General features: G+C 35.2%; 1 protein-coding gene across 1 annotated transcript; it reads left to right on the top strand.

The window, feature by feature from the left end:
* The first annotated feature begins 1,233 nt into the window (after positions 1-1,233).
* On the top strand, positions 1,234-1,908 carry LOC137942972 (uncharacterized). Its single transcript, XM_068788687.1, has 2 exons — positions 1,234-1,304; positions 1,587-1,908. The coding sequence occupies exons 1-2, from the start codon at positions 1,234-1,236 to the stop codon at positions 1,906-1,908; spliced, it is 393 nt and encodes a 130-aa protein (XP_068644788.1).
* Positions 1,909-17,872: the final 15,964 nt, after the last annotated feature.

Raw genomic sequence — 17,872 nt, 5'->3', positions numbered from 1 at the left:
GATATGTTTAAGAACATCACTTAGAACTTGTTAGAGAACTTAGAGAAAAAAACATTCTCATATTTTAAATGTCAACATAGTTGAACTGACACTGGAGTGATCGATCATCTAGAAGTACAGGGGCCAGAAATATAAAGCATGATTGAGAAACCATAGTCGATTGATCCATCAACCATAACATGACTATTTCATGCTATAGAGCCTGGTCAATCATCCCATTTGGATTGATTGATCAATTCTACCCAGGCAAACAAATTTTACATGGAATGATTGAACACCCCACCTGATTGATCGATCAGACATATTCTTGCCAATCAAACAGAATCTTGCAAGTCAGAGGCATAAAACATGATTGATCATAGGAAATGCACTAATCGATAATATTTGTATTGCATAGTCAGAGGGAATTCTGATTGATCGATCATCCCCTACTCAAAGAATGAGTAACTTAACTTTTCTAGACCAACTGTAATATATTGATCCATCAGTCCATTGATCAATATATCACTATCTAATAGAAAAGTAGTTGTTATGATCAATTGATCGATTAGTCACAAAACAATGATCAATCAATCAAAGTACTGGTTTTTTCTAACGGGAAAAAAATGACTAGTTCGAGTTGGGAAAGGTTTTAATACTCCACCAAACATTGTATTGAAAATTTTAATGAGCATTTATTTGTAAATATCCTAAGCATTAACTCTCAATCTTGCAAAATCTCTGAAAAATGCTTTAGAGTGAAGGAGTGAGTCATATTCTTTGAAATTTCAAGTCTCTTTCCATCCCATCCTTACTTTCATATAGTCAAGCTCCTTCGATCACTTCACATTGTGTTGCCAAGGAAGAGGAAGCTTGGATCTCTCAAGGGGAATGATCTCTCCAAGTAAGGGTGTACATTTTTCCTATATATTTACTTAAATTTATGAAAGGTACATCTAGAACCTATAGAATCTAGATACAAAGGGCCAGCTAGAGCTAGAATATAATAGCAATCTCTTGGGAAGATTGGTGTTGTAAAATACATGTATTGAGCTACACGTAGTTTAAAGAAAATAGAAATCTCCTTCTGTAATTTTGGCTATTGGAGCTTTTGAATAGTGGAATTTCCCAAGCAATGGTTCTCTCGCAGTGAATACCAATAGGGGAACTTCAATAACAAATTTGTTTTTGTCTCCTATGGTGTGTGCATGTTTTGTTTTACATCGAATTACTTTTATACATGATTTTTATTACATGTGCAACTTAATGTTAATTCAATATTCTCAATTCATCCTGCCCTTGAGAAGCCATTGGGCCAACAATTGGTATCAGAGTAGGCCAAACACTTAATTGAAATCATAATCCTCATGATTTTGAAAATAGAATAAATGGCATCTCAAGAAAAAATTGCTCTTCCCTGAAGAACAATATGCCAACTATCCACCTTTTTTCAATGGAAAACAATATGGATATTCGAAGATAAGAATGGAATTCTTCCTTCAATCTATGAATTTGGACATATAGCAAGTAACATAGAACGGTCCTTTTGAGCCACAAAAACTTGAATATGGCCTTTCGATTGAAAATGAATTCAATGAGCTAACTAGGAAAGAGAAAGAGCAGCTCAAGACAAACTCTAAGGCCTTACACCTAGAACCAAATGAGTTCAATAGGGTCCCCACATGTAAAATTGTCAAGGAAATTTGGAAAAAACTAAAGGTCACACATGAAGGAATCACTAGAGTAAAAGACTCTAGAATTAGCTTATTGCTAGCCCAAGAAGATGAATTCAAAATGAAACTAGGTGAATCAATAGCTGAGATGAACTCTAGGTTCACTCATATAATTAATGAGTTGAACATACTAGGAGAAGAGATTTCCTTGTATAGACAAAATGACAAGCTACTCAAGGCACTTCCAAAGTTATGAGAGGCAAGGAAGATAACCGTGCATGCGAATGATAACTTTAGAACTATAAGCTGAGAATAGCTACTATGAATCCTTCTCACTTATGAGATGGAACCTCAAGATGTTGAGGAAGAACAAGCTAAAAAAATTTCTCTTAAGCCCAAGACAATTGTTGAAAGTAACTCTAGTGAAGAAAGCTCTGATGTCGTAAGTTTCATCACAAGACTTCTTCAAAGAATCTATAGGAAAAAGAAGAATTTCATAAAAGGCCAATATAGAACTCAAAATGACAAATTCTATAAGGAAACTGATGTTTGTTTTAAGTGTGGGAAACAAGGACATAGAAGGAACAAATATCCAAAGCTTGAAGAAAGAAGCCCACCTACAAGCAAAGATCCCAAGAACAAAAAGAAGAAAGTCTTGATCTCAGTTTGGGATAAAATTGAAGAAAAAAGTCTATTCATTGTCTAAAAAAATATAAAGAAAAATGCAATGCTCAATTACATGAGATTGCAAGGCTCAAGGAAGAGCTTGTTGGAGGCTAACGAAAGATATATAGCAAATGCTTCAAGACAAAATGAATTGATAGACAAGCTATCTTGTGATTGGCTTGCATTTGAAAAGAAGAGTTTAGACTTAGAACATCAAGTCAAACTTCTATCTCTCAAATCCACATCTAAGAAGAAAGTTGGAAAGAAGAGTACAAAGAAAAATAAGAAAATTTCTCCCATTCCTCACATTAGATGCCACTATTACAATGAGATGAGTCACTATGCCCACATTTATGAAATTAAGAATGAAAAAGGCATCAAACAAACATGGGATAACCAAATCAACCAGAAAGGTTGTAGTAACCCAAAAGAAGTTGGAATAACAAGCTTGGAAACCCAAATCACCTAGAACCTCAAATGTTATCCCAAAAGGACCCAACCTAAAATTGATCTCTAAGGGTTAGACTTTTCATGATGTAGGTATGTCTCCAAGCCAAGGCTCAAAAAAAATTTGGATTTTGGATAGAGGTTGCGCCCTTTCCCTCGACTCCATCTTATTCGAAACTGTATTTAGGTTTTCAAAAAACAACTCAAGCATGTAAAAGTTCCAAAAGTAGAAAATTGATTCTCACCCACATGTGTTTCTATTTCCTTGACCTTGTTATCAACCAAAATCTAACCCTCACTCCAAACATGACCTCTAAACCCCACCTTGGCCAATTCCAACCCTGCTCATTTCTTTTTCCCACAACCTTGTTTCTTGACCTATGTGTTCAAGGCCATGTTTTCAAAAACCCAATTCTGAACCGCAACCCTAAATCCTAAACCTTAAATACAAATAATTAATAAAATTAATGCTTAAATACAATATGCATCGACTAATGCATTATACATATAAACAATACGTTCTTGATATGCCAATATTTATCGTAGATACAGAGAGATATTCTCCTCCTTGCTTATCTTCCTCTTTCGCAGATGAAAAACTGCCCTGAAGTGGAAAATATAGAAGAGAAGAGAAACACAACTGAAACGGAAAAGAAAGAAGAAGAACAGGGACAACAAGCTGAAATGGAAAATAAAATAGAACAGAGAAGAGCAAAGAGTCTAACGTGTGGGAGTCAGAGCTGAGCGTGCAGAGACGATGATTAGATGAGCAGCGAGTTACAGCAGCAGAAAGACGTTCGCTCAATAGATTTTTGGCAAAGAGTCATAGTCAAGATCGAAACTAATTGAGTTTAACTGAATTCGGTTCCAACTCGTCAAACAGAAATCACAATTGGGTTCTACAATTTTGTCATTATTGCTTTCGTTTCTTTGAAGATCCAAAATCAATCTGATTTTCTGTTATCTCTCGGATTTTCACTCAACTCTCGTTTTGCTTAAGAGGTTGAGGGGGTGAGAGGAAGTTGCGAATCATCTCTTCAATGCAGCAAACAATCCTGTTGAGGGGACAAGTTATGGAATAAATGAACAACACTGAGAAGATTCATTACTATACATAGAAAACGTGTCTTTACAATTTTATTGAGAATATGGAGAGTTACAGAATATTGATTTCGTATCACAAACAATACCAACAAAATATTCATTTGTTTTTTGAACCCTGTGGATTGATTTGTCTGCAAGATTGATTTGTCTGCAATAGGAGCTTAGTAGCTTGAACTTGATGATATTTGATGGATGAAGAAATTCAGAAAACCGGATTGTTTGTTCTCTTGTCCATCAAAATATTCACTCGACTTTGCCTGATGAATAAAGGAACCTCATTAAATTTTCAATGGTCTCAAATCTCTAAAAAATGAAAGCAATGAAGATTGATAATCTTCGGCTGAAGAGATGGAGATAAGTAAGCCGAACCTGAAGAGTCTTAAGTACAATGGTCGAGTTTAGAACAAGCCCACTTTCAACAACACCCTCTCTGGATGAAGCTACGGAGATGCTCACCCTTGACCTCGAATTCTAATTCAAACTATCCAAGGATATAGATCACTTGAACTCAAGTTTTTGCCCAGAAAATAGATTGATTAACACAATAATTTTTTTTTATTTCAGATCACAAATAGCAGTGTGTAACAAATAAAAAGCATAAGAGAACCTTTACTCAGAAGACTGGCAATATCAGCAAGCTACTATAAAATATTATTCAACTACATACTCTCTTTTCTTCAATTGAAGTGTGCAGTGATGACATCAATTCTATCTAGGCATTGGATAAACATGTGGAAACCCTATGGATTTACAACACTATTATAGGCTTGACAAGGAGGTCACAACAAATTTAAAGAAGCTATTATAGGCTTGAGACTATTATGGATGAACAAGTTGTTTACTAACTTCTACAACTCCATACTCTGGACAAGATTAAGAAGTTTCTCCCATTCTTTTGTTTCGGTGACAGATACTCATCCGATCTCTCAGAATGGATTAAATTTGTCAAAGTCGAAGGATTTGGGGAGCTTGTGCTTGATTTGAGTGGAAGTGTAAGGCACTCAGACTCAACAGATGATGATGATATCAGGTGGGGGATGAATAAATTCAGAATGTCAAACTCTTTGTTCTCTTGTCTATCAATATCATCTCTCAACTTAACTTGCTGGATACTGGAGCCTCCACAAGATGTCAAGGGTTTCAAAACCCTAAGAAGTGTTGCTCTCTATCGTGTGGCCATTACTGGTGATCAATTAGGTCAGATAATTAGTGGGTCCCCTCTTCTCGAGGACTTGACTTTGAGTTGCTGCAACTCCTTGAAGTCAGTGAAGATTGATCATCTTCAATTGAAGAGATTAAGAGTGGAGTTAAGTAGCTTGAACTTGACGATATTCGTTGGATGAAGAACTACAGAAAAGTGGACTGTTTGTTCTCTTGTCTATCGATATCTTCACTCAACTTAACCTGATGAATACAATTTCAATAGTTTCAAATCTCTAAAAAAGGAAAGTAATGAAGATTGATCAACTTTGGCTAAAGAGATGGAGATAAGCAAGCCGAAGTTGAAGAGTCTCAAGGTCAAGGGTCGAGTTGTGACAAGCCCACTTTCAAAGACATCCCCTCCCAAAATGAAGCTTCCGAGATGCTCACCATTGACCTCGACTTCTACTTCGAACTATCCAGGGATGTAGACCACTTGTACTCGAGACTTTCAAATTGAATGCTCAACCCAGCCAGCTGCTACTTTGAACCATCACATTTGTCAAATTGAATGCTCAACCCAACCAGTTCAGCATCTAGAACAGTTGGGTTGAGCATTTCAATTTTGAAAAACTGGATTGTTCAACTTGTCAATATCTCAGGTACTAGCGGAGCTCCAATAAAATTCTTGTCATGACTCCGTAGTGTTTACCTATGATAAGCAAACAGACGAACTTAAATAGAGTTGAGAAGATTTAAGAAAGCGCCATTAAAGGAAAAAAAACAAAGAGGATTCAAATAGTGATGGAGGGAGAATCATATTAGCACATTTTAAACAGAAGAATGAATGAGAAAAGGCTTACAAATGGATCGATTGCAGTACAGGTAACCAATCTCCTAGAAAAAAGAGGATGACAACTTTGAACAGCTATGTTGTTCCTCTTCTCTGCTGCAATTTCTTTACAAGACATAAAAGAAGAAGAAGATGAAAGGAAAGATAAAACACTCTTGATTATCTTTCCCCTACTCTCATTGCTCTAACTTCCTCCTGCTTTATATAACTCTTGTTTACACATTTCTGATTGTAAATAAAAATTCAGACATTCAATGCGCTCATAAAAATGGTTGTAAAAAACCTGAAAGTTGGCTGTAACTTGTAAGACACCAGCAAATCGGGGGTCTTCCCTACTCTTTCCTGCTTCATATTACTCTTGTTTATGCATTTCTGGCTGTAACAAACAATGCAGTCATTGAATGCACTCATAAAATTGGTTGTAACAAACCTGAAAATTAGTTGTAACTTGTAAGACACCAGGAAATTGGTTGTTACAAACCTGACGATGGGGCGTGACAGATGTTGTTGTGTCAGTAACCATTTTAGGATGGAAGCAAAAAGAGCCATTAGGCAAACTGCCACATGGATGAGTGGTGTCAGAACCGAAACTGACCCATCGGTTCAATGATTTTTTGTTTCTTATATAGGGAAAATAGATTTAGCTTAAAACCGGAAGATCTGGCCGTTAGTCTGGTCCTATAGTAATTTGACCGAGTAAGATTAGGTCCGGTTCAATGCTTACAAAGTAATGTGAAAAAAATTCTGTTATACTTTATTGGGGTTTCGTTGAGTTATGAAGTTTCTTTCCATTTGCTTTTCAAGATTTCTTTCAAAAAAAATTTTGAGTTCAATAAACTAAATAAGTTCCTTGACTGTAGAAATAAGAAATAGAATGTGGTTACCTAATCTAGTGCAAAACCAACATATAGAGCAATGACACATACATTGAGTGAAATATTATGGGTGAAGTCACTTCTCTTTGAATCTACCTCAATGAAACTTCACTGTGACAATCAAACAACTATTTAAGTTAACTACAATTCAGTCTTTTCTAAAGAAATAAAACATAATGAGAATGATTATCATTTCATTTGAAATTCAGTTGGGATTATATGCCTTCAATATGTCTCTTCCCAAAGCCAGGTGACTGATATCTTCACCAAAGAGATTGCAATGAGACCTCTTTTGTATACTTGTTCCAAATTGGGTGCCTATGATGTGTGTGCATCAACTTGCGGGGAGCATTGGAGAAGGGAAAATGCTAAATTATAATTTGTTTTGTTATATGTCTATCCATCTATATCACTTATATACACGGGCAACTTTGTCTAAATTTAGTCTTTCCAAGGGAGAAGAGAGGAACATGCTCTAAGCTTCTCTTTCTTTTCCTCTTAACTCTCTTTCTCTTGTGTAGCTTTCTCCTTCCTCTCCTTCTTCCTCTTCTTTCTCCTCTCTTCTTCAATTTCCTTCCTTCTTCTTCTTCTACACTCAACCTTAAGAGAAAACTCAAGATAAATTAATGGAATCATAGAATCTAATATTTATAATTTTATATGGATAGTTGAAGTGGACCATAGCCAATCAAATGGATATGCTACTAGAAATTTCCTTTGAAGAATTTTTAAACTACACAACATACTTAAGGCATATAATAGGTAACTTGAGTGTTTGTTATCATCAAAATTATCTCAATGGAGATCTTATGACCAACATTCCCTCCATTTTTATGATGATAAACATTCATAATTTTATAGTAATACAAATGTTATGAGTGCATAAAATGAATACAAAAATTTTCTTTGAGGAATTTTTAAACTACATAACATACTTAAGCCATATAATTGGTAACTTGAGTGTTTGTTATCATCAAAATTATCTCAATGGGGTTCTTAAAACCAACATTCCCTACATTTTTATAGCAGATACTCATAAGTTTTTAGTGATACAAATGTTATCAATGCATAAAAGGAATACCAAATACAAAAATAAAACTGTTTCATCTTAACTCCCCAAAGTTCAATGCTATGTTAAATTTGGGTGGATTTTTATACGTTCACTCCAAATTTTCTCCTCCTTTTGATATCATCAAAATTTATAATGGAGACTATAGGTATGCTCCCCTGACATCATGCAATGGTCTCTCTCTGGCTATTGCATTCTACTACCCCTAAGATGTGTACATTAGCTTGTAATTGTACTCCCCCTTAAATTTTACCCTCCCTTTATTTTCATGCTTTCAAGATTTCTGAAGTAGTCTCAAGTAATATCACTATCAAAACACAACTCTCTTTTTAGGGATCTTGGGACTACATTTCTCATTTCATACTCACAAAACCATACACAATGACTAAAACACTGGTCAAAATTGTTAGTCAATTTTCACTTCTGAAGCTGAGCTAGCAAGGCTCTACTTTCACCTAGATTTACTAAGTGGTTCCCTAGAAGCTAATTTTCAAGACCCTTGTCTAGAGTGTATAACCTCCTTTTGGGCTACAGTTTCTCGTTCTTTACCCTACTGCTTCTTTCTCCTTTTCAATTTTCTTACCAACTATGCTCATTTGACACTCTTGGTCTCATGACCAACTTTCTCAACTTGAGATGACTGCTTCATCTCTTTTATGCACGACCCTTCATTTGGTTTCATTCACATTTCTCCCAAATTCTTCTATAAACTAGCCCATTTCTTTCACCATACTCTATATAGTTCCTTTTGAGCGTTTAGTTTTTCATTTGCAGACATCAAATGAGATTTTGGGATTTTAGGTTTTCAACTTATCTCATTTCCGCGGCTTCTTTATTTGCTGGCATCTATCTCAAACTCCTTTTGAGGTTGCTTTCTTCTTCTTTTACTACTCAAAAAAGATCTGCTGATTTTATAATATGAGTTCTATCTCAGTTCTTCATTCATGCTTCTTGCACACTATTCATTGCCTTAATTTACCCTATAGACTCAAAACATCATAGCAAACAAATCACAAAATTTCACATATATATTGATGGATTTTAAAATAAATTCAGCCAAAACATTTATTATATCCAAGATGAATCTCATCATCAATGATTTTAAAATAGATGATATTCAAGATGAGAACATCTCTATGAGACTTTCTTACACTCACAAACTTACTCCTAGTTTGAAACCAAAAGAAATGTAAAAGAAGATATTGAATTGCTACATTGGGAACTCTAATGATTTAGAATATGCAAAACTATTCAAGAAATAAAACATCTTTATGAATAATTTTCACTTCTATTACCTTTAGACCAAAAAATCTTAGCTAAGGTGTAGTTTTGAATAATATTGAAAAGTCACGTACAAAATAATAATTTTCATTTCTAATTATGGTGAAAGGATATCATACTACACTTCCCATTACAATGATATCCTTTCACATTAATTAGAAATGACAATTATTATTTTGTAGGTGACTTTTCAATTTTATCCAAAACTACACTTTAGCTGAGATTTGTTTAATCTTTTTAATTTAACTTGCTATAATTAGCAACACTAAAAAGTTGACGAGGTGGGTAATATCTGTATCATTACATCTAAAATGCATCTTTTGTTGGATTGTATTAGTTATGTATCATCATTCAAAGCTAATATCAACACCCAAAGTCCAACACATATTACTCGATGCATGAAATAAGTGACAAGGGCATCCCTTGGTACGAGGACTAAATGATCGAGATCCAAAATGATGTTTTTAAGTGTTTCAGAAGAGAAAATCACAAAAGGCATCCCATTAAATTTCATGTATGGTCTTCCTCAACCTTGTCTAGGATAGATAAAGGTGGTGATTGTGAAGCAACCAGATGATGAAGGTGAGAAAATTTAAGCAATCATGGAAGATTTGGGCAGACACTTCAATGCTCAAGAACAAGTCTTCAAACCACCAACAGAGAAACAAAAAGAATTGCTTGAATTGAATCAGTGTGAAGACTTAGTATACAAGGGTTTACATAGTTTTTCAAAACCCCACAAAAAAGAAATACAAAGGTCTAGAATTCCACATGTTGAAGTGTCTTAGTGTCAACAGGTGTCTTTAAAAAATTGTACAAATCAATGGGTTGTTCCTTCCATTCTTCTTCTACGATTCTTGGATCTTGATCCTCTTCACTTCAGTGATTCATTTGTCCTTGATTATCTCCCTTTTATTGAGTGATTTGTGAGGATAAATATCCTTGATTTATTTTTATTAATAGTATGATTTGTTGGAGAATCTTGAATAGCTAATTATGTTTGTGGTGGGTCCCTTGTGTGAATGATTGTAGGATAACTAATTATAGAAGATCCTTGAGGTGGCTGAGATTCATCCATGCATGAAGACGTCCCCCTTTGCATGGGTGTGAACCTCTCTTCTTATAAGTTTTCTTTGGGCATGATCTCTATGTTCATGATTCATTCCTTGGCATGTCTTCTATGTTCATGTTTCTTCGTGTAGCTTTAGGTTGTGTAGTAGAGCGCAAGTGTAAGACTCTGGAGTAGGGATCCCACTCCCATGCATGTGTGTACCACACTCACAAGAAAAAAATACAACAAATAACTAATTCCTATGGATTTTTCACCACAAAGCTAAAAGCGTTAGAGTAGCAACACTTGGCATGTGACTTAAGACAGAGTTTGGAAAGGATTTGTTCAAAGTAAACCTATAGATGGTGAATAGGTTTACTAAAAAATTAAGAACTTTAAAATAATCAATCATAATCACATTCACAACAACTTTTATAGTGGTTCAAAATCACTATTTTAGATTGTGGGTCTACTTCCAGGGATCTCTTACCTTGGAGTTAAAGGATCTACTCTGTAAAGCCAAACGACATCTACAAATTAGACTCACACAGGTTCAATTACAACACCTTCCCCAAACAGTTAGGGGCTTATAGTTAGCAAACTCTAAATACATAACCTATAACAACACTTTTTTACACACGAGGACTTACAAAAATAATAGCAACAACAACGACATCAACAACAACACTTGCCAACATAAAGACTTACGGAAACAAAAACACCTACCTAGACAAGGTCTTTTGGCAATAGAAAATACTTGCCCACATTGAGTTTTATGGCAAGAACAACACTTGTCCACATAGGGACTTATGACAACACGAAGTATAGATGCTTAGCAAGTTAACAAATGACTACGTAGCAAAGGTCTCTTGATTTTCAATCATGGCTAAGTGTTGAGCATAGGTTGACCAAAATTTTGAAAAACTAAGTATTCATCTATTTCACCATCAAGAGTCAATGCATCTCAAGGTTTAAAACTTCAAAACGATCAAGCCTACACAAGATCTCGAGCATAATTGAAGGACATCACTAGCAGAAGCACCCACAAGGAAGAAAACATTGAGAACACAAGAGTTCAAATGTAAAAGTTAAATGTCCATACTCAGTCACAATGTAAGAGAGTATTCTTAAACTCCCTTGGTTAAGTGCAATTGTGAAATTGAAGCTTTAAGTCATAAAATGCATATAGATATATTTAATAACATCATGAACATCACTTAGAACTTGTGAGAGAACATAGAGAAAAACATTCTCATGTTTTAAATGTCAACATAGTTGAACTGACACTGGAAAGATTGATCATCTAGAAGTGTAGGGGCAGGAAATATAAAGCATGATTGATAAACCATAGTCAATTGATCCACCATGCAGAACATGGCCATTTCATGCTATAAAGCATGATCAATCATCCCATTTGGTTGATTGATCAATTCTACCCAGGCAAACAAATTTTACATGGAATGATTGATCACCCCACCTGATTGATCGATCAGACAGATTCTTGCCAATCAAACAGAATCTTGCCAGTCAGGGACATAAAGCATGACTGATCATAGGAAATGCACTAATCGATCATACTTGTATTGCATAGTCAGAAGAAATTCTGATTGATCGATCATCCCCTAGTCAATGATTGAGCAACTTAATTTTTCTGGAAAAACGGTAATATATTGATCAATCAATCCCTCGATCAATATGTCACTGTCAAATAGAAAAGTAGTTGTTATGATCAATTGAACGATCAATCAATGTACTGATTTTTGCAAACGGGCAAAAAATGTCTAGTTCGATATTGGGAAAGTTTTTAATACCTCACCAAACATTGTATTGAAAATTTAATGAGCATTTATTGGAAAATATCCTAAGCTTTTACTCTCAATCTTGAAAAATCTCTTAAAAGTGCTTTAGAGTGAAAGAGTGAGTCGTATTCTTTCAAATTCCACGTCTCTTTCCATCCCATCCTTGCTTTCATATAGTCAAACTCCTTCAATCACTTCACATTGTGTTGTCAAGGAAGAGGAAGCTTGGATCTCTCAAGGAGAATGATCTCTTCAAGTAAGGGTGTACATTTTTCCTTTATTTTTACTTAAATTTGTGAAAGGTTCATCTAGAACCTATAGAATCTAGATACAAAGGGCCTCCTCCTCCTAGAGCTAGAATCTAGTAGCAATCTCTTGGGAAGATTGGTGTTGTAAAATAAATGTATTGAGCTATAAGTGGCTTACAGAGAGCCAAAATCTCTTTATGTAATTTCGGCTATTAGAGCTTTTGAATAGTGAAATTTCCCAAGCAATGGTTCTTGGGCAGTGAATACCAATAGGAGAACATCAATAACAAAAAAAAAATTGTCTCCTATGGTGTATGTATGGTTTGATTTACTTTTATGCATGATTTTTTATTACACGTGCAACTTAATTTTTATTTGATATTCTCAATTCATCCTCCCCTTGAGAAGCCATTGAACCAACAATTGGTATCATAGTGGGCCAAACACTGAGTTGAAATCAAAATCCTCTAGATTTTGAAAAAAACATAAATGGCATCTCAAGACAAATTGTTCCTTCCCAAAGAACAATATGCCAACTAGCCACCTATGTTCAATGGAACAAACTATGGATATTCGATGGTAAGAATGAAGTTCTTTCTTCAATCTATGAATTTGGAAATATAGCATGTAACCAAGAATGGTTCTTTTGAGCTTCAAAAACTTGAATATGGCCTTCCAATTGAAAACGAATTCAATGAGCTAACTAGGAAAGACAAAGAGCAGCTCAAGACAATCTCTAAGGCCTTAAACCTAGAACCAAATGAGTTCAATAGGGTCTCCACATGTAAAATTGTCAAGAAAATTTGGGATAAACTAGAAGTCACACATGAAGGAATCACTAGAGTAAAAGACTCTAGAATTAGCTTATTGCTAGCCTAAGACAATGAATTCAAAATGAAACTAGGTGAGTCAATAACTGAGATGAACTCTAGGGTCACTCATATAATTAAGGAGTTGAACAATCTAGGAGAAGAGACTTCCTTCTATAGACAAAATGACAAGCTACTCAAGGCACTTCCAAAGTCAAGAGAGACGAGGAAGATAACCTTGCATGAGAATGATAATTTTAGAACTATAGGCTCAGAAGAGCTACTGTGAATCCTTCTCACTTATGAGATGGAACCTCAAGATGTTGAGGAAGAGCAAGCTAACAAAATTGCTCTTACGACCAAGATGAGTGTTGAAAGTAACTCTAGTGAAGAAAGCTCTGATGACGTAAGTTTCATCACTAGACATCTTTAAAGAATCTACAGGAAAAATAAGAATTTCATAAAAAGCCAATATAGAACTCAAAATGACAAATTCTATAAGGAAACTAATGCTTGTTTTGAGTGTGGGAAACTAGGACATAGAAGGAACAAATATCCAAAGCTTGAAGAAAGATCCCCATCTACAAGCAAAAATCCTGAGAACAAAAAGAAGAAAGTCTGATCTCAGCTTGGGATGAAGAAAAAAGTCTATTCATTGTCTAAACAAATATAAAGAAAAATGCAATGCTCAATTACATGAGATTGCAAGGCTCAAAGAAGAGCTTGTTGTCATGAAGGGAGCTAATGAAATATATATAGAAAATGCCTCAGGACTAAATGGATTGATAGACAAGCTACCATGTGATTGACTTGCATTTGAAAAGAAGAGTTTAGACTTAGAACATCAAGTCAAACTTCTCTCTCAAATCCACACCTAAGAAGAAAGTTGGAAAGAATAGTACAAAGCAAAAAAATAAATTTTCTCCCATTCCTCACATTAGATGCCATTATTGCAATGAGATGAGTCACTATGATCACATTTGTGAAGTTAAGAATTAAAAAGGCATCAAACCCAAATCAACCAAAAAGGTTGTAGTAACCCAAAAGAAGTTGGGCAAACAAGTTTGGAAGCCCAAATAAGCAAGAACCTCAAATGTTATCCCAAAGGGACCCAACCTAAAATGGATCTCTTAGGATTAAACTTTTCATGATTGTTGGAAGATAAGGCTCAAGCCCACACGACCAAGGAAGGCCCATATATCTAAGAGTATAAAAAGATGGGCAAAACAACCAAAGAAAGCCCAAAAGATGGGGCCAAGGCCATAATAAGTAGGACCCACAACAATTACCATGAGTTGGCATCCTTATCACATCAGTTGTAAGATCAAGAAGGACTCAAGAAAGTATCTTTATCTAATGGTCACGTCCTAGAGGAGTTTTAGTTTGAGTTAGGTTTGTCTTTTTTCTATATTGAGTTATTTAATTATGCTAGGACTTATCTTTCAGTGTTAGAGTTTGGGTGTAATTGGGACAAAGGTAGTTTTATTGTAATTGGATTCTACTACCTTCTTCTATTATAAATAGAGGTTCTTGTACACTGATTACATTAAGTAAATAAAGTTTTATCTTTCCCATAAATTCAATAGTGATGTAGGTATGTCTCCAAGCTAAGGCACCAAAAAAAATTTGGATTTTTGATAGAGGTTTCTCGAGGCACAAGACCAGTGATAAGAAGAAGTTCATTGAACTCAATCCCAAAGATGGAGGTCATGTAAGTTTCAGAGACAATAACAAAGGTACCATAAAAGGAATTGGTAAAATAAGTACCTCAACCTCTTTCATATCTGATGTGTATTATGTAGAAGGGTTGATGCATGGCTTGCTTAACATTAGTCAATTTTTTATAAAGGAAACAAAGTTTCATTTGAAAAGGACAAATGCTTAGTAAAGAAAGAAAATGATGAACTAGTTCTAGAGAGACATAGAAATAGAAATCTCTATGTAGTGAACATAGTCAATTTACCCTCAACTAGTGCCTTCTGTTTGGGTGCAAAAATGGATAAATCTTGGTTATGGCATAAGAGACTAGGACGTATAGGAATAAATTTCTTGAACAAACTAGTGAACAAGAATCTTGTGAGAGGACTACCAGATCAAAAATTTGTAAGAGAGAGTCCTTGTGATACTTGCCAAATAAAAAAGCAACACAAAATTTATTTCAATGCCAAGAATATAGTTTCAACCTGTTGTCCACTCCAACTAATCCACATGGACTTAATTGGACCTACTTGAACAATAAGCCTAAATGGGAACCGTTTCACCTTAGTGCTAAGGGGGTAAGTGAGAGTCAAATAAAGGATGGTAGGAGAAAGGCTGCCAAATAATAAAAGGATAATATGGGTAATGAGGAAGATAAAATGAAGAAGTCGGGGTCATCATGTGCTTTATTTTTTCAAGTAATTCAAATTCATCATCATACGAATCAATGCCAACAATAGTTAGCAAATAATGAATCCGAGGCAAGCAACTAAGGATTTCTTCTTCAATAATAATGTCCGAATAAAAAAGACACGATAGCAGTTGCGGTAATGAGCCAATGCCCAAATAACACATACCAAATATGCAGTTATATAGTAACGGATAACTGGTGAATAATGAAAGTTCTTAATAATGACACATGAAATAAACTACAATGAGTCCATCCTTGAATAAGGAAGTTGTACACCAAGTAATAAGTTGATGATAATCCAAGGTAATAATCCAAGTAAAAATAAAATGAGTCACGCCGAGTCAAGGGCCCAAGTCAAGATTCTGGGTGAAGCAGAGTGAAGAGTCCAATCTGGATCTACCAAAAATTAATACTCAAAATAATGGGCTCCAAGTCCGAATAATGGGCTCATGAGTCTGAGTTAACCTGGTCCGAGTCAGGCTGAGTCAAGAGACCCAAGCATGGAACTTGATTCGGTATTATCAAGCAAATGTTAGGGGCTCTGAAGTGTCACTTGTGCCTTGAACTGCACAATCCTGGTGTGCCCCAACCTTGGTTTCAGAAGTCAGATGGAAGCCAAATAAACCAATTGAGATTCATGGCTCAGAATAAAACTACCGGCTGGGATTCATGGCTTGGAATAAACTTCTAGCTCATATTGAAAACACTTTTGAATGAATATACCAGCCAATGAAGCTACCAATCAAGAAATTTTTTGAATGAAGATACCAACCAGCAAGATACATAGCCAACTTGATGAAGCCAGAATAATAAGGATTAATCCAATTACAGAGACATCCAAAACTGCAATAGAGATCTTCAGTTCCAACTGGGATTAAAGTAAGCAAAGATATAGAATAAAGATACTTCGGACATCAAATTATCAATCGGAGAAAAAACACTCTGTTGCCAAACCAGCCACGACTTCCTCCATAAGCTCAACACTTTTCTAAATGAAGAAACACAGACCAAGATTTTTTTATCTGAAGGAATGATTCCATCTGCCAGTGTTGGACCAGATAAAAAACTGGCAGAAGATCAAAAGATTAAGTGGGCCTTCTGGTAAAACAACAACTTTCCAAACAATGATTAAATCTCCAAGGTGGCTCGGGAGATAATGGAAAGACCAGCGAAGGAGACAAGCCAGAAACAATGAAGGTTCCAACCAAAAATAGCAATGCAAAACAAAGAAAGATATGAAAACAACAACTTTCTAGTTTAAAATATCCAAGCCAAGCAGCACCGTGACGTAATGCCGTCAATCCAGAAATTTGCCAAGATAGCTTAAAGTAGAGCTTTCCAAGATAAGGAACAATGTTGTTCAATCCTTAATTCAGATAAATCACTAACTTTTCAATAATTACGATGCCAACAGAATGCTAGATTGTCCAGAGAATAATCAGCGAAATCCAACAGGAATGCTAGCTCATTCAGAGATCAATCAGTGAGGTCTAGTAGAATACCAGCCAACAGGATGATTAGCATGCTACGTTATACTAAAATCTGCCAACAACAGAATCACTGATGACCAAACATAGTAAGTAATGACTTTCGATGGCCAAAATAGAGCAAGTTATTGAAGCACTAATCTTTTTTTTTCTTGGATTATTAGCAAATTAATCAACAACAACTAGAGAGATTATTCTACAAACAATAGATTATTAGCATATGTGGAACCAAGATTAGCAGATGGATGCTCCAGCTTTGCAATTGAATCTTCAATTCGAGCAAATTTCCATAATTTGTCAAGCCTCACAAGAATTCAGATAATGATCATTAGTAGTTTTCAACAAAATAATCTAACATCTTACAACAAAAAACACACTAGCTTTCCAGGATCTCATACTGCTTCTCTTACAGCAGTAGCAAACTGATCATTCTGAATTTCAGAGTGGATGAAACAACAAAAGTTTTGGAATAAAAAAAAACTTTACCAGTAGAGTAAATTAGCGTTCAACCAGTAGCGGATAATCAACCGAAGATCATCACATTTGTCTTCCTACTTCGGTCTTGTTTTCCAAAAACAAGAAACACCAATCTTACTGAAGCAAATACCAAGAAACAAATACTTCTTGCATGAAATAGGTGCCAAGGACCAGCATGATATATCTATTGTTTCATAGAGAAGTCAATAGAGGGAGCATATCTTATTCAGATCAGCATGGGCAGTCTTCTTCAAACAAAACGCCAATGAAGTCTTCAACACCGAACAACGCCTTAATACCTCATAATCCGAGCGGCAAAGAAGTCCATAGAAATGAGTCCTAAAAATCAATCACTGCTCTAATACCATCTTGGGTAAAGAAGAGAACACATGTTGAGGAGAAAAAAGGAGGAAGAATGGGGTTATGGAATAACAATATTACAATTATCCTAGTAAAAGTCAAGAAGAGACAAAAAAATATATTACATCAATGACACTCTAATTACATCATATCTTCCAACAACCT

This window comes from Aristolochia californica, unplaced genomic scaffold, assembly GCF_029961685.1.
Source record: "Aristolochia californica isolate CCGP_79_NKW_82.1479 unplaced genomic scaffold, dmAriCali1.0.hap1 SCAF_10, whole genome shotgun sequence".
Taxonomy (NCBI): Eukaryota; Viridiplantae; Streptophyta; class Magnoliopsida; order Piperales; family Aristolochiaceae; genus Aristolochia; species Aristolochia californica.
This window is presented reverse-complemented; position numbering and strand designations above follow the sequence as displayed.

What these genes read in the sequence shown, in the direction of transcription:
- LOC137942972 (XM_068788687.1), top strand. Translation starts at nt 1,234, where the DNA reads ATGTGCAACTTAATGTTAATTCAATATTCTCAATTCATCCTGCCCTTG. An exon ending in AGCCATTGGGCCAACAATTG is followed by an intron (nt 1,305 to 1,586) that starts GTATCAGAGTAG and finishes TGAGCTAACTAG; the next exon opens with GAAAGAGAAAGAGCAGCTCA.